The sequence below is a fragment of the Taeniopygia guttata genome, chromosome 4A (assembly GCF_048771995.1).
Source record: "Taeniopygia guttata chromosome 4A, bTaeGut7.mat, whole genome shotgun sequence".
NCBI classification, from domain to species: Eukaryota; Metazoa; Chordata; class Aves; order Passeriformes; family Estrildidae; genus Taeniopygia; species Taeniopygia guttata.
The window spans coordinates 8644288-8669675 of record NC_133029.1 but is presented as its reverse complement, the minus strand read 5'-3'; the positions used below and the strand labels follow the sequence as shown (position 1 = coordinate 8669675).

At 40.9% G+C, this 25388-nt stretch overlaps 1 protein-coding gene across 4 annotated transcripts in view; it reads left to right on the top strand.

The window, feature by feature from the left end:
- The window catches only part of KIAA1210 (KIAA1210 ortholog), a 51985-nt gene extending 29522 nt beyond the window's left edge, over positions 1–22463 (top strand). For all 4 annotated transcript variants that reach the window (XM_030272585.4, XM_030272584.4, XM_030272582.4 and 1 more), the window contains 10 exons: positions 4528–4696; positions 7632–7761; positions 10222–10380; positions 10938–11003; positions 12446–12658; positions 13148–13250; positions 14006–15604; positions 16362–16510; positions 17381–17480; positions 20216–22463. In XM_030272585.4, the coding sequence (XP_030128445.4) occupies positions 4528–4696; positions 7632–7761; positions 10222–10380; positions 10938–11003; positions 12446–12658; positions 13148–13250; positions 14006–15604; positions 16362–16510; positions 17381–17480; positions 20216–20388 (2861 nt within the window). In that variant the 3' untranslated portion in view covers positions 20389–22463. The remainder of the gene's footprint in view (positions 1–4527; positions 4697–7631; positions 7762–10221; positions 10381–10937; positions 11004–12445; positions 12659–13147; positions 13251–14005; positions 15605–16361; positions 16511–17380; positions 17481–20215) is intronic.
- The last annotated feature ends 2925 nt before the right edge of the window (positions 22464–25388 follow it).

Here is a 25388-nt window from a genome sequence, read left to right as displayed (position 1 = left end):
TGATTTGGAAGATTTGTTTTCTTCAATTAGTCAGGTCTGTAGTAACCTGTTTTGCAGTGTTGTTTTTTTGGGGCTTCTTTTGTAGTGTGAAGAAAATTCTGTGTGTCTTTGTCAGCTGTCAGTATTATGGAAAAGATGATTTAATGTGCAATACTGGAGCGACATATCCTGTTGGAGGATATTCCTTTTGAGTCTGACTTGGGTTTTAAAAGCAGGATTTTAGAGCTTGAAGGGCTGATTGAAACATCTCTGGAGAAGTGGCTGACACTCCATTTGATCTCTCTCTCTTTTCTTTGGCTAATATTTTTCAGTCATCTTAAATGTTTGTGTTTTAAAGGTCATCTTGCTTTTTCCTTTAGAAATATATTTGCCACTATCAAAATATTGTTAGAAGAGATAAGCAAATGGCAAAGAGACTGTTAGTTGAACTCTGCTTGGCAGATGGACAGAGGTGAAGAAAGTGTAATCAAAGATGCTCAGCACTCTCTGGTTTCTTAGATTTACTAATTTGTCACTCAGTCTAGTGCTATCCCAGCAATCTGGTAAGCTTGTGTGGTGCCCATGCATGAAAATTTTGTACTCAGGTTCACTAGAAGATTCAGGAAATAGATCAGATTCTGGCCTGGGTGATAGGAAAAGTAGAATATGGCTCATGATCTGAAGTGTTGGCTCTAAATCCACCAGGAATATTTCTGACCCTAAATGAACAAAATATCAAATAGTTAAAGGCTGCTGTGCTGTTGCCAAGGAGCTCAGGAGACACTTGGCTGGACCTGGATAAAGCCATTTTAGAATTTTCTGTTTACTTCCAAAGGTAATGAATGCCTCACCTTTCCCTCTTCATAGTTAGCTCATGATGTACAGGCTGTAGGAGGCTAAAATCCCACCCTTTAAAGTCCAGCCAGTGAGACTGATTCCTTGAGGTTTGCCTTATTGTCTATAGTGCAAGGCTTCCAGTGCATGCTGCTCCTTCTTTGTGGCAGGAACCAGGTTGCTGTCCAAAAACTGTCAGCACCCAATTTTGGTGGCACTGAATTCCACTGTCTGCCAATATCTGGTATTTTTCTGAAGCTAGAATCATGACACTTTCTGAGAATCTTGTCTATGGGTTGGGATTTTTTTTTTTTCCTAGGTGTTTTTAATGTTGAAACTATCTAGTCCTTGGATTTGAGGGGAAAAAAGAAAATACTTCCTGACTGCACCCTAGGAAGTCAGAGACCATAGAAGATCCCCAGATGAATGGTTTACTTTGAATATGATCATTGACCTCCCAAATCAGATGTTCCTCATGCTTTTTGCAGTTTCAGTTTTTGCACTGGAAGAAGCAACCTTTTCTTTTCTAGCTTGTTATAGGAAAGAACTATTCAAAGAGCAGAAAGTTCTGAGTTAATTCTCTCTGTGCACAGCAGACACAATGAAATAGGCAGTACACATACAGTAAAAAGTACAGAATTCACAAGCTTTACAGAGAAAGGAAAATGCTTCTTTTCTGTTATAGTTGGCTAAAACATAGCATAAGCAACTCATTTTTGGGAAGGCTTTTCCTTTTTAGGGCAGTAACCTAGAAATTTAGTATTTTATTTTTAATGCCATCAATCTGAAGATTGGCAACCAGAAGATTTCAAAAATCACCAGTGGATGAAGGGGAAATAGGCATAGTTGTTTGAGCATGGATTTTTGTTATGCAATGATTTTTTTTTCCATTTTAAGTATTAAGGTGCTCTTGTAGTTTATTAGTTCAAATATCAAGTACCAATTGATTGTTATGTTGGGCTGCTTCACAGTGCACTGAGATGTTGGCCCCTTTAGCTTAAAGGTGGCATCCTTTTAGTGGTGTGCAAAACCAGAGCACAGCTGTTCCCAGCAGGAAGCAAACAAGAGCATTGTCTTTCTGAACCATGTTTTTTTGCTAAGTGCTCTCTCATAGAACAGTCCCACAGTTTTCATCTGCATCCAGCACTAAGTGCCTAGTAGTGATTTTATCTTTTTTTTTACATAATAATATGGCAAGTGCCAGTCTCTAGAACTGCAGGGAAACTTACTGTCTTCTCATTCATCTGAGGAAACAGAATGTTTGCAGCTGAGCAAAGCATGGTTAAAGAGGGGATGCTGGAGGGGATGTACCCCACACATCAGTAATAAATTAGAGTCTAAAGGAGGCACTGGAGTGACTGATGTGTCTGCATCAGATACTCTCTGTTGCACAATGGTACAAGTGTTGGCCCATGCCAGCTGGGGATTGCTCATTGACAGTGTTTGGAAATCCTTTCTGTAGCTCCATTCTAAAGTTAGCACCACTTCTGATCTAGACAAGTATTTGGAGTAGTACCTTGGCAATGTTTGCTTTTGTGGCAAGACTTATGTCTGCTTCTCCCAAAAATCCTTAGGATCACTTATTGTTGTGTGGTGGATTTTTTGGTGTGTTTTGTCTTGTTTTGTTTTTTAAACACTCTCCTGGTTCTCTGGAAATGCCAGCATCTAAGCTCATCAATAATGCCTGCACTAGAATCCAACTTGCTTTCTGTCTGTACAACTGACAGTTCACCAGTGTACATGACCAATGTACATGTCCTTGTTTCTCATTTAGATAGCTTTTGAGTTGCAGAGCTCTTTGCCTGTCTCAAAGTTTGCCATTTCATTCTTTGAGTCATTGACTGTGTTAGCAGACATTGCAGAATTGATAATTTTGGGGAACTGCTTTCATTAAACTCATTAAACTTTTGTTTTGCCTAAGATAAACCAGATCAACTTTGACAAATTTCCTGGAAGAATATCACACACCTTGTCTAGTTGCTGATAGGAAAGACGGGAATGGTCAGGATGTGTTTCTAAAGGCTCTGAAGAACACATTGTGCTTGTTTTACTGGAGAGGCTCTGTGCTTGCTGTGTGACCTGTTTTCTCTTGCCAGCTCTTGCTACAGGTGCAGCATGAAGCTCACTGAGCCCTGTGGGAATATTAACAAACCCCAAACCCTTGGGATTAGCTCTGTTGTCTGGGCCACAGCAATACAAGCTGTGTGTTTCCTGGGACTGTCTCGTTCACTCATTTCCTGATAAGCAGCAGTGGAAGATAAATAAGCTTTCCACTGATAAACCCTCCCTAATAACAGGCACATCCCATTGGTGTTTGTGGGACTGCAGTGGGAGTTCACTTTGCATGGTTTGAAAGACACTTTGGTCTCAGAAGCAGCCCAGGTCACTTGGCCAGCAGCTGCAGGGCTTTGGTGGCTCTGCACAGGGGCAGCCGTGTCACCAGGCCGTGTCACCAGCCGTGGGGACACTGTGGCAGCGTCCTTGTGTGTCCTGGCACGTGGTGCTGGCACTGGGCTGAGGAGCAGGGAGGAGACAGGGGAGTAGATCTCAGAATCATTGTTTATTTCTCAAAGTGGCCACTGTCTGATGCAGCTGCGTGGTGGCAGTTCCAGCCCAGATAAGGCCCATTGGCAGAGATCCCTGCACGTACAGGGCACACGTTGAGACAGAGCATCACCAACTAAATCACTGCTGGGAGAGGACAATAATTGTCTGGAAATAATGCCTTGCTTATGAAGGAGTCCTCCAGCTGTGGGCATGTGTTATGCCAACTGCTGTAAAGTATTAATTGAACAATGAAGTTGGCTCAGATGTGCAATGATGTTATTGCTCTGACTATGTATTTAAGTCAATCTCAGGGGTCTTAGTACAATAGTTTAACCCAAACCACTCAAAGTGACCCCTCAGTGTAAGGGTCAGGGACAAAATGCAGGACTTGTGTGCTGAAAGAAATATACATAAGAATTCTGAAGTATCTTAGATCTTATTAAAAATAAAAGATTGGTGATGTTTCTTGGTGGGATTTTTTTTTTTTTGTTCATTTTGTATTTTCATTTAGACTGTGGAAAATCTGAAACCAAATTAACAGATTTCGAATGGTGTTCTTAGGGCTGCTCTGTTTGGGACTTTTGTGTCCTGAAAGACTATGTCTTAATTTAAGTTTTCTTCTTTGTCCCTGGAGAAGTTGTTCATTTTATTTTGGGACAGTTTTTTAATGTGGAAACATATTTTGGTTTTGGAGTTTATTAATTCTTTTTCCAGTTTCAGTCTTTTTGCCAATGTTGAATGTCCTTCAGATGTTGTCTCCTTAGAGCACTGAATAAAGAGTAAGCAGAACTAAACCAAACTAAGTAAAGAACCTTAATACCTAAACACATTGACAGCGAATTTTATTGAAGATACACCGAGCATGATCACTGTTCAGTTGTAGATAGATACATTCTCTATATAAGATTTTTTTTTGCAAAGACTGGAACCTAGGTAGGCACCACTACTGTCAGCTTAATGCCAGTGTTGCTTTATAGGAGCCAAATGTAAGAATTGAAGCTTCACCTTTCACTGGACTCCAGCACTGAATTATTTACAAAGGAGCTGACTGAAACTGAATGGGCTGCTCTAGCTTTGATGCTTCCTCCAGAATTTAAGAGATAACATTTCCCAAGCTAAGCAATACCACCAACTTTCATAAATTTTCTTTTTCTTTTCATGTTGCAGGAAAGAAAAAATCCAAATTTCAGACTTTCAAGAACTTCTTTGCCAAGAAGAAAAGGAAAGTACCTCCACCTCCCAGGGGAGAGAGTAATTTAAAACCTTGCCAGTCCAGCAGCGATGTCAGCGTTGCTGTGCTCAACACTACTGCACTTCATTCACCGAGGGAGGCTGGGTAAGCTGGCAGGGAAGGAAAATAAATAAAAGTGGACCTCTCACAGCAGTGGGATGAAAGCATGAGCTGGCCCCTCAGGAGCAGCCTCTGTCCAAATTTGTGCAAAACAAGCCCTAATGCTGATGAAGGAATTCCAGGAATTTCCTCTTTCTTTGCTAGTGCTTGAAGAGTCAGCCTGGAAAGGAGGGGGAGGGCAGCCGGGGCAGGGGTGACACAACCTCTTAGTCTAAGAGTGCAGATAGCCCAGATTGCTTTGGTGGTTTTTAGTGTGTGAAATCTGTCTAGGAGGGTCTGATCAGCAGCAGCTTTACAAGAAGAGGGTGATGACTGAGTGCTGCTGGTACAGAGAAGACGTGTGGAGCTGTGTGGGTGTTTTTCAGCAGCAGTGATGCCCTCTGTCATCGCTGCAGTAAAAAGTATTTCTGGTATATTATCAGTGTGTGATTGCTTCTTCAACTTCCTTACCTAGCCCTTTGGGCATAGATAACAACTGAAGGGCCCTGGTTTTGTGTCAGCCACCCCTGGAGGTGCCTGTAAGAGAGGTTTGCAAGCCCATAGGAGCATTTCTCAGCTCTCGGAGTGGTGTTAGTGCAAAACGATGTCCTTTTCTCAGTCAGTGGGATACAAGCTGTCAGCTTGCACTGCAAACACTGCTTCACTGATAATCTTTAGACAATCAAACTACACAACTACTGCCCATAGAGTCCCATCATTTCCCCTGGTTTGGTTCCTTTGGGAAGCTTGAATGTCAATAGACATGAATGAATTGAGCATTTGTATAGGGAAATCAGTGTGGACAGGCAATGGCTGAAACATCTGGGCTTTAGTTAGTGCATCTTTAGCTTCAGCAGAAATATACATATACACATATGCATATATGTGGAATTACATGTGCATATATAATATTTACAAATACACATATATGGAATTACAGAGGAATTCCATATATATACACATATATGGAATTACAGAGGAATGTAGATTTGCACATAAGAGACTGATCTGTACTAAAGCTGCAGTTAATTCTATATTTAATCCTATGCTTTTTTGGTGACTGACAGAAGAAAATACAGTAATTCTCTTGCCAGCACATCTGATACATATACAGAGAGAGGAAAAAAAGACAGAGATCTTGTACTGGCAGTCTCAAGAGCAAGGAGACCTCAGCCCTTATGGGTAAAGAATTCCCCAGATGGAAAGGCAAATATATCCTAATGCACGTGCATTCTTTGAAATCAATAAAATATGCCAACTAATAGTGAACATATATTGCAGTAAATAAATCTGGCTGACTGTTTTTCTTAATGCAGTAAAATTATGTCTTGCCTATATGGAGTACCTCTCCTGCTGAAAAGGACTATAAAATCAGACACAAAAGGACGGGATGTCTTCATTAGTAGAGAAATAAGGCAAGTGCCTTGCTTGTGTGTAGAGCTGCTGTCCTGTAGACTAACACAGACATTAACCATGATGTATAATGGGAGGAAGCACAAACTCTGACCTGTGCTGTGAGAGAAACAGCTCTGATTGCCTTTGACACAACACAAACTTAGAACAAATTTATTTTGCCCTGCTGTGAGGCTGTGTATAGCTGTAGACTGACTGACTGCACCTTTGGGGCAGCAGAAGGGTTAGTCCAGCAGCTAGAGGAGGTGTCTCTGGAGATGTAAAGAAGGGGGATGCAGGAGGAAAAAGAGTCGTTTGGGGTTTTTTTGTATAGGGTATTTACTTAATGAATGTTCACAGTCTTTCTTGGCTTTCTTCTAAATAAAGAGAGAATCTATGGTTAGGCAAATAGCAGAGACCTCTTCTGTCTGATTTCCTTGCAGTAGAGCTTCGACATTCGAGTTTGTCTTGTCAGAGTTGTGTTCCTAATCATCCTCTGTTCCCCAGAGTCAAACTTTCAGAGGCAAAGCATTGCCTTTGCAGCATCTGAGCCAAGGAAACCTTGTAATTTGCATTTGTTAATATCATGGCCAACAATGAGAGAATATTCTATGATGCTTTCCAGTTCAAGACTAGGATGAAATCCTGGTAGAGGCTAGCCTTGTTTTCTTTAGGACAGAGTAATGTACAAATAGTACCTGCCTATGGTGGTGGTGGAACTTGGTTAATAAATGATTTGGAGCCTTCCTTGTTGTGCCACTCAAATGCAGAATTTGCTCTGCATAACTTAATAGCCCAAGCCCAATCAATCTCAGCTAATTACAACTCCTTTAACAGCTGCTGTGGAAACTCATCATTGCTTCACTGGGCTGAACACCCAATGAGCACAGAAATAGATCAGGAATGTCTTACCTGGGCACTTTAACCTGGCCATTGATAGGTCTGTAACTGTAGCCATGGGCACTTGTCCCATCTACATTTTTTAATACACTTGGGATCTGATCATATTTAGCATGTGGGTGAATGCAACTGGTTTTATTGCTGGACATGAGAGGATTTGAGTCAAGTTTTTTAACATATCAAAGTTAAATTTTCTGCCCACATTTACAAGAAGGGAAAAAACCAATCCACCGTCTTTGGCAGGTATGACACACACCAGGATGTAAAAGCTGTATCCTGAATGTCTCATTTTAGGCACACTGCCATTGAAGGAGGCATTTGTCCCTTTCTGCACCTTTCTTAGGGTGGTTTGCATCCACTTAACTCCTAACATGGGACCTAATCATGCTGGACTCCCTCTCTAGTCAGCAAACTGACCTGTGTGTTCAATGCAGATGCTGAGTGCATTGCAAAGGGACATCTGCCTTTGATCAAATGTGTTTCTCCTCTCTTCTGAGTATAAAGGAAGCAAACAGTGACTGTCTTAAACATGCACTAATCTGAAGTTAAGCATGATGCATCCCCCTCTGGCCTCTTTATCACCCTTCTGCCCTGGTGGTGTGGGGAATGTACCCAGTGCAGTGACCACTCATCCTTCCTTCCTTTCCAGGCCCAAGGGTAGCATGGGAAACAAAGCCCTGTCCCATGACAGCGTCTTCATTTTTGAGTCTGCACCAGGAAATGTGACAGGTGACGTCTTGTCTCAGGAAAACGTACCTGGAAGAGTGAAAACTCTGCAGGTGAGAACCTCATCCCCTTATCAGTAGTGCTGCTTTCTGTCAGCTCTCTCCCAGGAAAGTCTGTTGCCTGATTCTTTTTGCTGTGTGCCTTAGGATTTTGCTGACTGAAGTGTCTAAAGCCAAATTTGCTACTTTTGGGTCTATTCTGCCTCTTGGAAGCTGAATTTCTGAGCAGTCCTGGAGCTTTCAGCCTTGCCCAGGTCTCATAGTGAATGATGTGAATCCAGTTCATGAACTCTTGGAAACTTTCCTTATTAAGTGTGTCCTCTTCCAATGGGATTTATGTTCTTTACTTCATAGCTACTGCTTTTGGGTTAAGGCCATTTATTTATACTGTAGTGTGTCCCTTACACTGTTATTCTTTAAATATTATTTGTGTTACTCTTTTTAGTAGTTCTGGCTCAGATGTTTTCACTATACATGGTAGTGCCAGTGGCTGTGTAAGTGTGTGGGATGATGGAAATGTCAGGATGCTCTGACAGCTTTATTTTTATAATTATTCTTTTGATTTCTGCCAGCAAAATATACTGTATTCTGCTGGGTCATTTCCTTCTTCCAAGGCAATACTGAACCCTCCCTGACAGCTCCCTTATGAACTTTTGATTATATTAATTGCATTTCACTAACTGCCCAGCTTGGAACACTCAGATAAAAGTTTAAGGTTTTTCCAGAGACTGAATATAAATGGCTGATAAAGGAGCCAAAGGTCATTGAAATTCCTCCTTTGCTCAGTGTGAGCTTCATGTTGCAAAAGACAATTGAGTCACATGTTAAGTAATAGAAGATGCACAGGGGGACTTGTTCCTCTCTAAGGGTGCAAAATAGGCAAAGCTATTTTTTTGTATAACTAAAGGAGTGGCAGAAGAAAACATGTTTGTGTATTGCAGAACACTGTTGGGGGGAAAAGCTCTTTTCATGCTGTTTGCAGTTCACTGTGCCCTCTCCCCATCCATCATCCTGCACGGTAATGTAATACTGCCAGCACTATTTTTGTGGCTCTGACAGACAGGCTTTTTCTGTGAGCTTGACTCTTGTCAGAATAAAAGCCAAGCAAAAATAAAAGCAGTTACTTTCTTAGCAATGTAAATTAACTTCTACCGGTAGAAGACGGAATGCAAATTCAGTTTCCCCCACACCAGTTTGCTGTCTGCATGTAATAAATTTAATAAATCTAAGACAGGAAGTTGTGAAAAGAGACCAAAGCAAAATTGACTTTCTGTCTTTTCCTTCCCATTAAGCGCTCACTTATGTTGTATGCCTTGTGTTGCCCATATATCGAAGTATTGCAATATATTGCCCATAAATTGCAGAAGAAGCTGTTTGAACTGGGGGGGGGGGGGGGGCTGGGGTGGGGATGGGTGGGTGGTGTTGTAGACATTGTGCTGCCCTGTGTGGCAGCTAGTTCTATACGAATTATATTGCAAATGGATCTTACTGAATAAGATTCACTAGCAGCTTTTTGGATCTATTTTGCAGAAGTGTAAATGACTGCACAGATTGCAGGAAAACACAAAACTAGGGTTAAAATTACCCAATATGGTTTAATAAGCAATGAAATGGAAAAATTAAGTCTGCATGTTTATCTTGGGAATATTCTGTTGAGATGTTTTCAGTTGAAGGACAAAGTTTGTGTTCAGACCTTGTTTCTATTCCAGCTTTGTCACAGCTGACAGACTTAAGCCAAGAATTTTAGTAATGGTGTTTCCTGAGATCTGAACATTTTTAGTTTGAGGGAACATCTGGCTGCTTGTGAGTTTGCAGACTTTGTTGTATTTTTCTAGGGTCAGGGCCTGCCAGAGCATTCTTTTGTGCAATCCTGGAAAAGAATCCCCACACTCTTTTACAAATAAAGTTGCTCCTGGCTGCTGTTACCACTCTTGCTGTAGACATGACCAGGATGTGATGGTGGGGGAAATTAACAAGCAATTCATTAGGGTGGACCAGAAATGAAATTAATTTGGTACTGTATAAAAGTCATGAGTCAGCTATTTGTGTGGGAGAGGGCTGTAACAAGCTCTCAAATTTGGAAGGGCTTTGTGAGGGAAAGGTGACTACATAAACCTGGGGCTGGGAATGCTGACTGGCAATGCTTTATGTGACTAAATACCTAAATTTGTGTGACTAAAGAATTAAATCTAGAATTTTGAATGTTTTTAATTTAAATTGAGTTAGACTGTAGCAAATTTTCTGGAATGGTGAAATTCCTGTCTTCTTTTGTTAAATTACTGAATAAGACTGATTTTAATTTTATACCAATGCCAGTTTTAATTATGGGTCCTTGATGAATGTAGCTGGATAAAATTTTATTAATGGCTCTTTTCTATGAATGATCTGTTACTTCAAGTTTTTCTGATAACCAGAAGATTGTGCATATCTAATAGGAGCATCTAGGTTATAATGTCCAGAACATCTTCTTTAAATTGTACCACTGAAAGTTTATATTCCATATTTCAACCACAGCTTCAGCTGCAGCAGAATGTCAAGCTTGGATCACCTCCTCTTGTTATAACTGGGAAAAAACTGGAAGATGCAGGTGCTGTTTCTGAAGATGATGGTTTACCTAGAAGCCCTCCTGAAATTTCAACCCTTCATGAAGTTCTGACAGATTCGCCAAACAAGGTATAATTGTCATCTCACCATCCATGCAGAAAAGACAAAATCTGCCTAGAGAAGGGGAAGACCATTTTGTTTGTTTGTACATGACGGTACAGATCAGTTAGAACCAGAATAAATTACCTAAATGGATTATGGACTTTTCACTCTGAGGTATACCTAGAAATTGACCCTAAATACCCTTTCTGTGTACAATTTTCCATGCTTTAATGTAGACCAGGACTCTGACCTCTATCATTAGCAAATGCACGATTTTAGACTTCAGTGAACTTGTGAGAATTTGTAAATCATATGATTTAAAAAAAATAACTTAAAATAACTATATAAAATGTACTGCCTCCTGTGGTCAGCCTTCCTGGCATATCTCAGTGCAGGAGAAATCTCCCCTGCTTTATGTTTGATGCCAATGAAGAAATCAAACCCACTGTGTAAGGCAGGGACCCAGTGATCCTTCCTTTATTTTTCCTCTTGTGTTTTCTCATAATTAGCACTGGATATCCAGCTCAAGATAATCCAGTGTGACACTTCCCTTGACTTACTCTCTTCCTCATTTTATCCCACAGTCCTCCAACCCTGTTCAGCGTCATAGCTCTTTGAGTTTAGGCGGGACAGACAGTGAAGATGAACAGGTAAATAGCTCATTTTCCTGCTAATAAACTTCCCTGAGATGGCATATGTGGAGTCTCTATGGAGCCAGTACAGTCAGTTTTGTTTTTAAAATTTATTCTGGGTACAGCAGAATATCCTAGGAAACGATTCTTTAAGAGTCCAGAGTGAGACAAATGATATTTGAAATGTACCTCTTAGGGTTTTCAATAAGAAATAAAGACAGGCAGAAATCTACTGGTAAGTGGGTTGTGTGAGCAGCACAGAGGCAGCTCTGTGACACAGTATGAATCTGTAAAGTTACACAAAACATTGGAACAGGCAAAGCACTTAAATTCTGCTCCCATATCCCAGGGCCCTCATTCCAAATAATCACACCTTCCCATCAGCAGTGGATTGTAAGCAATGCCCTACATCTCTCTAATCATGGGAAATGATTGCAGGACCAGCCTTTCCTGATGGCAGGTATTCCATAGGAAAGGGTGTGTTTTAATTTGCAATTTTCTTTGGGTGATGAATGACCATGAGAAACAGCAGGTTCTGCTCTCAGAATGACACAGTCCTTGACCAGATTGGAAAAATTTGCAGAGGTCTTATTTTCTGATGTACCTTGACAGTTTTTGTAGATGAGATGTGAAGATGTTTTCATGATCTGTAAAACTCCATCAGCATACATGTTTAAAATGCTGTGTTATATCCTGAGCTTAAACAAAACTAAACTGCAAATGCCAGTGCCATGGCTGTGTGTCACCCAGCTTTATGAATGAAGCTTCTTTGGCAAAATATCTGTGACATCTTGCAAGTGTTCAGGAAGTTTAATCTGCATTTCCAAACAGTAGCAAAACCACTCAAACCTCACGTTTAGGGGGCTTTTGTACAAACATTTCTGTAAACCCTTTATTTTGATGGCACAATCCTAGGTTACTGCTGTTCAGTTCCCCAGAGCAGCATTTCTGTGAGGACGAGATCCACATCACTGTCTGGAAGATGCTTCTGATATACTGAGAAGCATTTGATTTTCCTGAAAGTTGATATTGAAAGAGAAAAATGGCTAGGGCAGCTTTCTTAGAGATATTGAGGAGCAAGCATCCGTGCTACTTCTGTGGCTTTTAAATAATGTATTTCTGCAGTGGGTCGCGTTACTGGGATGAAAAGGCAGCTGTACAAACGGCAGCAGTGTCTCCTGCTGGTGTGTGCATAAACTGCAAAGGGCTTTGCAGGTAAGGGCTGGGTGGGGACAAGCTGAGGCAGGTATTCCTCCTTCTGTGTTACATACAGCTGAACACACAGAATCGAGTCGTCTCTCTGCAGAGGTGAATTTAGGCGTGCATTTTAAAATGAGGATTTATGTCCAAAACTACAGCCATTTCAAGCTTCTGAAATGGAAGGAGCTAGCAAAGGAAATGTTCCAGAGACATGGGGAAGTAAAGCAAAATATATACAGCATTGTATTTCTGTTTTACAGATACCTTCTGGAGCTTCCTCCAGGCCCATCAGTCCTTTATCCTCTGGCACTCAGGGGACCCCCATCTCACGAGGCAGCAGCTTCCTTCCTGTTGATTTTACCATCCCTGCCAGTCCCCTGGGCTGCCTGGACACCTCAGCAGCCAGGCACAGGATTGCCATCAACCCTCGGAAACAGAAAGGCTTTACCAACAAGCATCAGCTGTCCCTCCAGGTGGGTGTTTTCTGGAAAAGAATCACTGGGCAGAAGGAAATTAGTGTGAATTTTAAATTATTATTTTAAAAATTTAAATTTCTTTGTTCTTTCCACGTTTCTTTACTTCTTCCATTGGAACAAGGGAAAACACCTCTATTGCACCAACCAATCAACCAACCAACCAAAAAAGACTCTGAAAATTTAAATATCATGGAAACTGAAAAAAAAAGAGCAATTTTTGGTTTTCATGATTTAGCAAAAAATTGTGGGTTATGCTTCATTTGTAAAAACACTTCTGGTGTTTGAAAAGCTAAATGTCAGTTTTAAGGAGGCCTAAGTCTATTTTTACAAATCTAGCTCTTAATTGGAATAGTACATTACCCACAGTGTTTGTAAATTACAGGATGGAGGTTTTGTTTCTATGATTTGAGTATTCATAGAAATGCATGTGTATAAACTACAATTTTTGTGCATGATTCTTTAATTAAAGCATCTTCACTTCTTTAGGTGCAGCAGCTGGAAAATGAAACATGTCTTCCTGCAACTCCAGAAAGGAAGGGAAATTCAACAGAATTATTTGAGAGTGACAAACATAAAAGTGATTGGGAAGGTAATGAAGACATAGATATTGCTACTTTGGGTGCTTGAACTCTTCTGCATAACACTGACAGGACCTGTTTGAATTGTTAGTCCTTCCAAACTAGGCATTTTTGGGTTCTATAACAGAAAACCAATCCTGGCTGCTAAATTGTTGTGATGGAAAAAGTCAAGTACACTCATCAAACTGATGCTGAAGTGGTGAGCTTTGAGGGCAGCACTCAAAAACACATGAGCTGAAAGCACCATGGTCAGAAACACCTGTCCTATACAGCTGGCTGGACCTGAGTGAGTGAAACTGAGTTCCTTGGCACTCAGAAAAACCTTAACCTCAGCATTTTATGTTGTGTCAGGTGACTTTGATTGGCTTCTATTTACTGGATCTTCCTTTGCCACTCACCCAGAGAGAATTTTCCCAGTCATTGTAGATGGCTTTTCTAGGCACACACATGCAGAAATGTCTAGAGAAATCTGACTGGTAGTCTTACAGCTATGCACAGGAAACAACTAAACAGCAACTAATGTGTACACCTGAGACAGAGAGCAACTTTCAGTCACTCCCTGGATTAGGTATGTTCAAACTAAAATTTTATTAGTCCCTCACTTGGACAGCCCATTTCTAAATAGGCTCTGAACAAGCTTATTTATCAGTCAGCAGTGCCCAGACGTGGGGCATTCCTGTTAAAGGACTGCACTATCTGGAATGCATACAGATGGTGCCTGAATTGCAACCTTTAAGTGCACACTCTTTCCCTCTGTTTAATATAGGATTACCAGCCCAGGTGAGACGCTGTGCGAAGGGAAGTGGTTTTAAGGAGACACCAGGTGTAAAAACTCCCACTGATGCTGCCCCTGACTCTCGTGATTCCACACTTGTGGTAGAAGACCCCTGTGCTTTGCTGCAAGAGGATGGGTGCCTTCCTGCTGGGGGCCATCACTATAAAGGAGCCACACTTCTCCTGAGGCCTGAGCCTTCTCCAGTGGACCTGCAAGAACAGCACAGTGCAGGAGTGTTGTACTCTGCAGATGGGTCTGCTAAAGAATCAAAAGTACATCCTCAAAGTGCCAGTGCTGAAGTACCTGAACTTCCAGAATTGCAGCAACTTGAAGGAGAAGCTGCTGTGTCTCCAGACACACCAGCAGCTGACTTGTTTAGCAGTGGTGTGGAAACAGTGGGCATGGATGTATTGGCAGATGGTGCACGAAGTTCCTCAGTAAATTCTGTGGATCCAAGCATTAAAGCCCAGGAAAAGGGGGATCTACTGTTTGGTGGCAAAGAAGAGCTTTGCTTTGGTACTACTGGGAATCATTCCAACCTTGCTGTCTCAGATACTGCACTGAGTACTCCACAAGCTGCAGTAGCTGACTCAGAGTCTTGTTCTGACATCAAGACAGTGGCTGATTTGAGGTCTGAAAAGAGTTCAGTAGCAAAAGATGACATGAAAACTTGTGAAATTATGGAATTTCAGTTATCCAAGGACAGTGTAGGAAAAAAAATAGACTCTGCTGCATCTGTGTCAGAAGCAGTTAGTGTGGTACCTTGCAGTAAATTGGAAGTATGTTTTAAAGCAGAAATTACTCCTGTTTCAAAGGGTAACCAAGGCAGTCAACAGGCCAACACATCATGCCTTTCTGAAAAACTTTCCATTGGGTGTCTTGCCTCTTCAAGTTTGGCTGGCTTGAAGAGTAATTTATCTTCTGATGCTGGCAGTAAGGAGTACCAGGTAAGCACTACAGCTTCTCACAGAAAAACAGCAGAAGGCAGTCAATCATCAGATGAAAGTGTAAAAAGTCCACTGAAGACTGCTTCTGCTAAACCAGTCAGATTTACCATTGCACCAGCGTGGCAAAGGTCTCTCTCAGGGGGTTCAAATTCAAAGGAAGATTACTATTCCAGAAGTTCTCCAACATCCCCTATAATACCAGAGTTCTTTGAAGGAATGACAAAAGAACACACACGTTTTGATGCAGTTATGCAGGAATCAGCAAAAGCCAACTCAGATAGATTTGATCGAGATTGTAAGGACAGAGATCTGCATTTGAATTATTTTATGGAGTGGGCTGACCATGAAACACCAAACTTTGAGAGCCCATTTGGGGTCAGACTAAGAAGAACATCCTCTTTACTGAAATACCAGAATGAAAGCCGTGTAGAGCCTCCAAAGCTGATCCCCTCAGCTGCTCCAGCTGCTTCTTCTGCTTCAGTGAAGGAGGATCAGAAATTGATGGGCATTGGGAAGTCACCTCTAAGCCTTCCTGTCAACACAAAATCAGTTGTTAAAAAACCAGATCTCCTAGAAGACAAAAATACTGCCAAGGCAAGATCAGAAGAAGTGGCAAAGAAGCAAAATGGTCATAAACCTTCAGGTATTTATGCTGTATTTGTATCCAAACATTATAGAAAACAGTGGTCATGTAAAGAGCCTTGGCAGAGCAGCATGAAAAAAAAATTTAAAATCCTCTTGGCTAAGCACCAAATTCAGCCTTGAGTTCATCACCACTATAATTTAATTGGCTTGATGATTTGGCCAGTCAAGAGAATTCTTGGCTTATCTTAATGAAGGGTGTGTTCCAGCAAGAACAACAACAGAATAATTGCTTAATGCCTCTGAAACATTTCTGGTATGAGGTATTTGTGCATATAGTTGGAGTTTTAACACAGATTTTTAACACTTGCTGCAGTTTTAGTTAAAAATTCAGACTGCAGCTGCTCAAACTATAATTAGGAGTTTCATTAGGTGAGATTTTTTTTTTAATTACTTAATTTAAAATATTTTAAAAGTGACAAGGAAGCCTGTATTTTACTGCCTACATGAAAAAATAATTACTGTAGTACTCATTTAATCTACAATGGAAGGATGTTGTTTCAAAGACAAAATCCAGTTCACAGTGATCTCAGTGGAACATCTGCCATTGAGTTAGACAGAAGCACAGTTGAGTCAAAAAAAGGAGAATAAACAGAAAAACCAGTTATGGCCAAGGACAAAATCATCAGGGAAGGTAATTTTATCTCCACTGTGTTCAAAGGCTAGTACAGATGCTGGAGGATTTAAAATGTGAAGCACTGGCTTTAGGCTGACTTGACCTAAATACCTTCTTTACTTCAAAAATGCTTCTTTTGTAGAAAAAGTCTCTCCATATTTGGAAACTGCTTCTTCTGAACCAGCTTGGGTCTCCATGGCAAAGCTGAAACAAAAGGGTTTCCAGGACCATCCTCTTGCCAAAGAATGTAAAGATGAAGACAAAACGTTGACCAAAGTGGATCAAGGGGAGGTAGAGTACCAAGTAATGTTGCATGGGTGTGAATCCTGCCCCAGGTCACCTGGGTACTTTTGCAAACTGTTCAATATTGTCTTCATGAGAGGTGTGTTGTGAGCACTTTTCAAAGAGAGCTTTGCAGGCCTGGCCTCTAAAACACTGAGACAGATAAGTGATGCAAGGGAGCAAATGTCTGTGACTGCACTGTCACTGATCAGTTTCACAGCTGCATTTTCCTATATGTTCCTTTGCACTGCTCAAACCTGAAACTTTTCAGAGCTTTCTTATTGCTCAGAGCATATTTATGTAGCTGCTTTGAGCTGCATTGGCTTCCTCACTGCTCTTTACCTCCCTCCTACAGGATGTTCCCAGCCATCCTTGCCTGGCTTTTGCTGCATTTCCACAGGCAGGTGTGAGAGGTGCAGGGTGAGCTTTATCAGTGCCCATGTGTGGCAAGCACATTTCCCTCCCTCTCAGGATTTTTCATAGAGGTGCACAGAGAGAAATGAAAGAGAAAACAATTTCTATTTCTGCTCCTTGTTTTTCCTATGTGGAATGTGTTTGGATAATTGTTTGCCTGGGGTAATTCCTTGGTTGGATTCTGGTGAGGATTGTTTGAGCCTGATGGCCAATCCAACCCACCTGGGGCTGGACTCGAGAGAGGGTCACGAGTTGGGCTAGAGTTAGAGATAGTGGCATGTAGTGTTAGTCTCTTCCTTTTTATATAGTATATTAATGTATTTTAGCCATAGTTATAATAAATAAATCATTCAGCCTTCTGAATTGAGTCAGACATCATAATTTCTTCCCATTGGGATCACCTGCATTTACAATACCCATGGCTGGCAGTCAGTTGCATTCTTTTCTTCTCTCCTCATGCTGCAGCCAGAGGTGTGTGCTAGTGAGGGCCCTCTGAAGAAGAACATGCCCTCCATCTCTCAGGACAAGAAAACACAAACCAAGGCCAGTGTGTCTGCAGCAGCAGGTATTCTTTTTCTTTATATAGAGGCTGTAATTTGCACCAGTGAGTGGTGTGGGTGGCAGGGAATGAGGGAAGAGAGACACCATTTTTGTAATCAGCACGCTTTATAAAAGGCCTATTAAGACCATGTTTTTTGTTTAAGTCAACATAATGGCTTGTTTGCTCAGCAGAGAAAGCAAGTGAGGAACGCTTATCTCCACTGCCAGTTCATGAAATGGCATATAAACAGTCTGGTAATTTATTACTGGCCAAGATTAGTACTAAAGAATAGAAGTTGAAGTTGGAGAGTGTCCAGAAGAGAGCAGCAAAAAAGGTCAGGTCTTCTAGATCTCCGGTCAGCCAGGAAATGCTGATAGGAGTGGAGTTGTTTAGTCTAGAAAAGACAACTAAATTTTCTGCAGAGACAAGACTACTCTTTATGGCCAGCGTGAACTTAAAATGCACCAGGGGATGTTTAGCTTAGATGTTAGGAAATACTTTCTAACAATAGGAGCAGTGAGGTGCAGAAGAGCGTGGCTTGCGTATGGACAGTGTGCAGTTTCCATGGCTGGATGTGTTGGGTAGATAAAAATGTATCAAGAATAATTTCTGTAGAGTCAGTTTCACCCTCAGGTGAACACAGAGGCTGGATGGCCCCTCTCCTGAGCACTTAGCTGTGTTTCTTTATATTAAAGATGCAGGGGAAGAGTGTGACTCACTTGGTGACTCACATTACCTCTTCCAAGGCTTCTGCTGGGCTGCAGCTTCTCCCTCCCTGCGTACTCAGTGGTGCCAAACCTCAGCCACACGCTGCAGCCAGGTACAGACCTTCCTCTGTAAAAGCACATTGTGCTAGCTGGAAGGCATTGATTGCAGATACTGCCTAAGTAGGTAAGAAATGCACCACTGTGCCAGACCTGTGGCTTTTCCACTGCAGGTTCCTGTAGCTGGAGGAGTAAGAGATGCTGTCTGGAAAGAGCCCATGCCCCTGGCCCCTTTCTTTCCCTGGGTAATCCAGCAGCACCCAGAGCTGTTGTACTAGAGATATTTGGCAGTGCCTCTGTGCTGCTCCCTGTAGTAGTTATTGCTAGAGCTGTTAACTATTTCTGAATCTACAGGTCCTACAAAATTAGCTTTCTCCCTTACCACAGTAGGTGACTGGTTCAGGGTGTTTGCACCAACACAGGAGCTCTGATGTTGGTTGCAGCTAATTTTGTGTGTGTGATTGAAATACCACACCTTTTAAAAAGGATCTGCTACAGGCCTGCCTTGTCTTATGGTTTTAGGTGCAAAGTGAGAGATGAAACAAACAGGGCAGAGGTCTTCCTTTGAAAGGCTGTCTGGATTTCTGTATATTGCATCATCCTAACCTTGGAAGCCCAGCAGTCTTTGGTCAAAATTCAGAGCTTCAGAAAATGCTCTGCTACTTGTTTACTAAAACTTGTAGTCTTTGTGGTGCTTCCAGCAGAATTACAAGTTCTCTGATTTGGTTCCCATTAGCCCAACCAGGACTTTGTCTACTTGAAAGTGCTGGTGGTGGAAAGGATGTAAAGTTAATATCCAGAGGAGTTATTTGTTTGGATTGTTGTGCTTATTACAAAGAGGGTTCTCTCCCAGTATGGGGAAATGATTTTCAAAATCAAAATTTCAGTAACACCTGAATTCCTACCTTGTCTTAGATACTTCTGAAAATTTCTTGTATGAGCTGCAGCCTGTTTAATGGACAGTATCCTACCTCCAGCATTCCTAAGCATAGTTTGCCTCCTGCAAGAACTGTCAACCAGCCAGAACTTTTAAAAGACCAGAGACCTTCTGTGTGAAAGTAGGGAACTACTTCAGCTCTGCTCAAAGAGCTGATGGACATTTTCCATTGATTTCAATGCAAGCAAGATCAAGATTCTTTTACTTAACGTGGCTTAGACATTAATTTTGAAAAGTTTCAGACAAGGTGAAAGGAGCAGACCTTTGCTAAATAGGAACTCAAAGCCATCAAAGAAGCATTATCTGTGTTCTAACATCCTTTGTGGCTATGACAGTTGTCTGTTAGGTTGCATCAAGAGGAACTGTCAAAAATCCTACCATCAAAATCCTACCATCATGGCTTACAAGTGTAAGTACATAAAGCAGTGGTTTGATCCCTACCTGGTATTTAATGATATTGCTGGAGCAATATTTGTGTTGACAGTGAAGACTAAAAAAATCTTTACGTCTTCTCAGTATTGGAAAACATAAACTTTTAACTCCACAGCAAGCCTGGAGTAATCTTTATCCTGCAGCTATTTTGTTTCTGTTTTCCTACATACTCAGAAGTCTTTTTCTTAGATTTTCTAGCTCTCACAGAGCATAAATGGCCTGTGGAACTCCTTGCTGTGCAGTTTAATAGAAATCAAGAGTTTGAAAAATTAAGAGATTAATTTACCAAGAATCTGAATTAGACAAATAACTGGGGCTATAGTCTTCACATGCTTGAAGAATTTTGAAAAAGTCCTTCATTTATCTGGGTTTAGACACTTGCTGTTTGGACTGGGGAGCCAGTTTTTTATGGGCACATTACTCACTGTTTAGTATCAATTTTCCTGTTGCCATAGCTGGTTCTCACCATTGCTGTAGCTGGACCAGAGAGTGCCAGCAACAGCCAATTAATAATTCCTTTGTCTTATTGGTGAGTCGCAAGCATTGTGGGCTGTAAAACAGTGTCTTTTGAGAGAAGAACATATCTCTAGACTTTTAATGAGTGATGTGTATCCTCTCATGGGCAGGTAAAGTTGGACCAGTTTCTCAAGAGGCATCTGTGGTTCCTGCTGTTGAAAGGGAAGCAAGGCACTCCTCTAACCTGCCAATGACACCCTGCAGTCCTGCTGAACCACCCTGGCTGTCCCTGGCCAAGAAGAAAGCCAAAGCATGGAGTGAAATGCCCCAGATCGTACAATAGCAAATGACATGACCATCCTTCTTTGCATTGCCAATAGCTGTGTTAACTCCATTTAATCCCTTCTTTACTGTGACCATTTTTTTTCTTTTGAGAAATAAGAGCCTTAAAAACTTTTGATCAGACTGTTGTATATAAAGACATAATGAAGAAATGCCATTGTGGGCTTAATCTGATGTATTAGGAAGCTGAGCATTTTCCTACTACCAGACATTAGGAAAATTTGATTCATTTTTATATGCTTACACATCTGGTGATGATGTTCTAAAAAGACATGCTTCAGGCTATTGAAACATTTCTCTAGCAAAATATGTCTTTAAAGTTTCTTTTAAAGAAACTTGTTCTTTTAAAAAGACTGTACTGTATTTTGTATGGTTTGGCTTTGAGCTAAGAAATTAACGTGTGCTTTGAAATATTCACAATGCTGGGCACTGACGCACTGTGAGTCATGGACATTGATGTCATCACACTCCTTTTCTAGAGCTCTGCCATGGGCAGCCTGACTCTGCTTCAGGTTGTTCATGATCTGTTTTGTGATAGCTGTAAGATCTGAGCACGTTGTGAGCTGGAGTGGTTCTGCCTTTTGTGGGAAGTCCCAGTGCTGTTGGTCTTGTGCTTTGCTCACAGATACCCACTGGAATGCCCCAGAGCTGCACACCAGTTCTCTCCCATGCACTGGAAAACCACCACACTGTAGCACATGTCTGCTTTTAGTTGTACTTTTAGAAATCTGGGTAAATTAAACATTCTATTAAAAAAAAATCCTTCCTTTCTTTAATTATGGCAAATAGTGATTTTTTTTTGTGAGATTCCTCAGACAACTGTCTCTCTTAAAGAGTGTGTTGGGGTGAGAACTTGCTCCTTAGAAAGTGTCATCTTCTTTTCAAGAAATGCCACTCTCCATGTTCATAAGGATATATATTTAGTCAATGGTATGTAATGTTAGTCATAAAAGGGGCATCTGCTTTCCTTCTTGGCTCATCAGTCTTTAACCATTAACTCAAGATTAGTCTGAGAATGTGCAGCTGGAGCAGGGTTATTCTCTCAGGGCCTGGCCTTGCATTCACTTAAACTCAAAAAAGTTTTGCTATTGACTTTGAAGGATACAGACATTTGAAAAATGAGCTTTGTGAAATTATGTTGGTGGCTTAAGAGACAGGGGCACTTACTAGTCCTTCCAGTTCTTGCAGAATTGCACGTTTATGTAGTTTTTGTTTACAGTCAGTGCAAAATTTGAAGGCTGATGACTGTTTTTTAGCTGGAAAGTTGTTTGCAATTTTTAAAGGAAAATATTATCTAGTCATAGGATTAACTGCAAACCAAAGAAAATTGGTTTCAGATCAGCTCAAGCAAGACTTTAATCTTCCAATTTTGGCCTGAATTTAATATTTAGATTTTGCAATTTGAAAACAGTATTAACTAGGAGCTAGACTGTGATTTTTTTTAATAAAGGTGAAAACTTACTTCCCCAGAAAGGCTCAGAATCTATAGATACTATTTATTCTGGGCTAACACCAGAAAGAGTAGGAGTTTCACTTGGTAAGGAAACAAGGAGTAGCTTGGTAATCAATGCCTATTTTGTAACTTCTTTTTCTCTGCTTTAGGAAGCATATATTTCCTTACAAAGAACTGAAACGTTTGTATTTCTCTGAAACTTCTGAGTGTAATGTAAAATAATTTACTCAGCTTTGATTCCTGGAGTTTTGTACAGTTGTCATCCCACCAGAAGCTTACCAACCCTGTGTAAAATACAGGCCTTTCTATATTTAGCAAACTCACTTCTCATGCTGTTAATGTGGATTATGATTCTTCACCCAAAGTACTGCAATGGATAATATAATCCCTCTTTCCCTGTGTTTTTCTTTTGGTCTTAATATTGTTTCTGTCTTTTATGTTTGGTATGTATATATGTTTTTGTAATCCTTATCTTGAAGGATCCCCTTTTGTATTCCATTCCCCTATTTGGTTTATTAAATGTTGTTGCCAGTGATGATGATATCATTTCTGGGAAGAGGGATGGATGGCCATCATTCATTCAGGAAGAAATAAAAACAGGTCTTTGGTCAAAATTGACTCTGTACATGGATAAACTGCATAGATTTTGTTTTGGGGTAATTTTTTGTAACTTAAGACTGATCAACACAGCTGGTCAGGCTAAGGAACTTTTCTAAATCTAAGTTTAAAACATCATGAGAGTGCTGATGGCTCTTCTGTTGCTCTGGAGGTATTGCTCCTTCAGTGAAGGGTTGGTTTGAGGGCAGGCACTCATGGTCCTAGGAAGCCTTGAAAATACTTTTTGTGTGTGTTCAAAGAAGCTGCTCTAGGAGATTTTTGGAGTGCTTTAACAAAGAAGGAAAGCACTAGAGAATCATGTGGTGTACATTAGAAATTGACTTGCATTCTGGATTTCTGCAGTTAATGTTTTCAAGTCTCTGCAGCTAACAGAACAAAAAGCGTGTAGAGAAAACATCAAAACTGAGTGTCATGTAATCACAGGAGGTTAGAAGTGAGAATATTAGACAAATGTTGAAAGATCAGTGATTTATTGTTGCATTTACAGAAGTTGATAACTCTATTAGCATGGTTTTGATTTCTTGTTCTAGTGTAGTTTTTAAGTGTTCAGTGAGTAAAAATAACTAATATAATAAGCTCATTTTGGGTGATTTTTTTTCTAGACACAATCGCTGTCTTTGAAAATAAGCTGTGTTGAAGTGCAGAGTTCGTTGCAGAATGTCACTGAGGTTTTGTGGCTCGGAATCTGTAGTGCAGGATGCAGGGAGCTGTGCCTGAATTCCCTGTGCCCGTGTGACAGCAGAGGGTGCTGGTGCCATCCCTGAGCAGCGCAGGGGGATGTGCACTGTCACAGTGAGAGGAAAGCACTGAACTCCAGCCTTCTTGTGTGGAAGTTTGGATAGAGAGGACCCTTCAAATGTATTATGTCTTCTTAAGGGCTGTTGTCTGAAATAAAAGATGTAATTTATTTTGAAGTATTACAGTAGAAATTCTCAGCCCAGAAAAGCTGCAGTTCCTGAGTGTGTGCCACCTGCTCTCCTAAGTGCTTTTCAGATCAATACAGGAAAGATATTAGCCTGTGAGTGTACTCTGTCCTTTAGAACTGCTCCTGGAAGAGGATAGATCTGAAGGATACACATAATGAGAGATGTGATCAGCAGCCTAAAAAAAGGGCAAACCTTTCTCTTTGTCTTTTCCTCCTGTGTTTGATAGCCTACCTACAATTCTGCTAGAGATTTATCCTGGTTATAAGATTTGACAAATTTGTCACATCAGTCACCACCAAAATATTAGTAATGATGATGTGGAACCTCTTGGGGAATCTGAGCATCTGTTTAAGATTCTGACCTTGATTTACTTGCTATACTACAGAATTCTGTCTCCTCTATGTTGTCAGGAAATACTGCACCCAAAGTATCAATAGTTGTTACAGCTACAGGCTGGGATAGTTCTTGGTGCAGAGGTTCACTGAAACCTTTGTCATTGAAAACAGCTTTTTATGTCTTTTATGGAAGTAGGCAGATCAAATAAACTGTAATTCTGGTTTTGGAACACAAACCCATTAATCTGCCCAAAAAGGTTACTCAGGTATTTCCAGCTGGGTAGTTGAAGGAGCATGGCTTGATGATGAGTGAAAGTTCAGCTTGAGAAATGAAAACCTTAGAAGTAGGAAGCTGCAATTCAAATTACTCTTCCACAGTGGGATTGATCTGAATCTAAGGAATGGCACTGAAAGGAATCTTTAAAAAGTGGTTTTTCTTTCATTTCTCTCTGCACTAAGGAATACCAGACCTCGTTGCTGTGAACCACATTAAGTAGGTGAGCACCATGACTGCCCTGCAAATCAAAACCTGTTGTGAGCTGCTGATCAAGTCCACATCACAGCAGCATTTTAAAAGGAATTGGTGTATGATCTGTGCATTAAAAATGCAACTTCTCAGGAGTGAGCTAAGCCAAACTTTAGCAGCTTCCACTGACTAGAGGGGCAGATTATTGACTATGGAAAATGTGAGATGCTATTTTTATTCTCATTGTGCTAGGAGTGATTTAAAAATAAGCTATTTTAATAGCTGTTTATTTTTTAGAGGCAGTTCAAAGAAGAAGAATCTAGAGGCAGATTATCTAAACAGGATTATTAACTGTCAAGTCTTGGACTGATCTGTAAGCCAAGTTAGTCACTAAACAAGAAGCAGGTATGGAAATGGGTGAAGCATGAAGTATTTAATTTATATAATTTTGTATGATGTAGAAATAGAAAGACAGAGGAAGAGATTGATTGACATTAATAACCTACATGGAAAAGGTTGTTTGATACCTGGAAGCCTCATTCCAGCCTTTCTTCTCTCTACCTCAGAATATATCACTTCCCTCTCTAAGCATTCTTTCTTTTCACTTGGGGGATCAAACCCAATTTTTACTTATCCTGTTTTGTGTCAGTCCTATTTTATGGAATTTGGATGAAAAGCTGACAAATGCAAGATCACTTGTCAATACTGGCAACCCTTGTTCAAAGTTCACCCTAATCTATGTGGTTAAACTAGTACTCCATTGCATTTTCTCTATTATACCATTCTGACTCCAAATTAGTTTTGATTTACAGGTATTTTTCCAACACGGAAGGGTGGGATTAACTACTTTAAAATCAGATCCTTTCCACATTACTTAGGGATATGTTTGTGTGGCATTGAGGTAACTTCTTCCAAGTTACACAATAAGTTCACTGTAACAACTGCAGCAACGTATGGCTTAAGGTCGAAGTCCTGAGGCTGTGTTGTGTTTCCATAGAGTTGGAATTCCAAGCAGCAGCCTCCCCTGATGGTGTCCTGGCAGTGCTGGGAGCTGACAAAGCGGGAGGGGATGTTGCTGGTTGGCTCCTGGCGGGTGGCACTCGGGCTGTGCCCGATGTCTGCGTCACCGGTGACGTGGGCAAGGGGGTAAAGTGACACTCCCTGAGCAGCGTGCAGGGGTGACTTGCACCCCAAAGGTGCAAA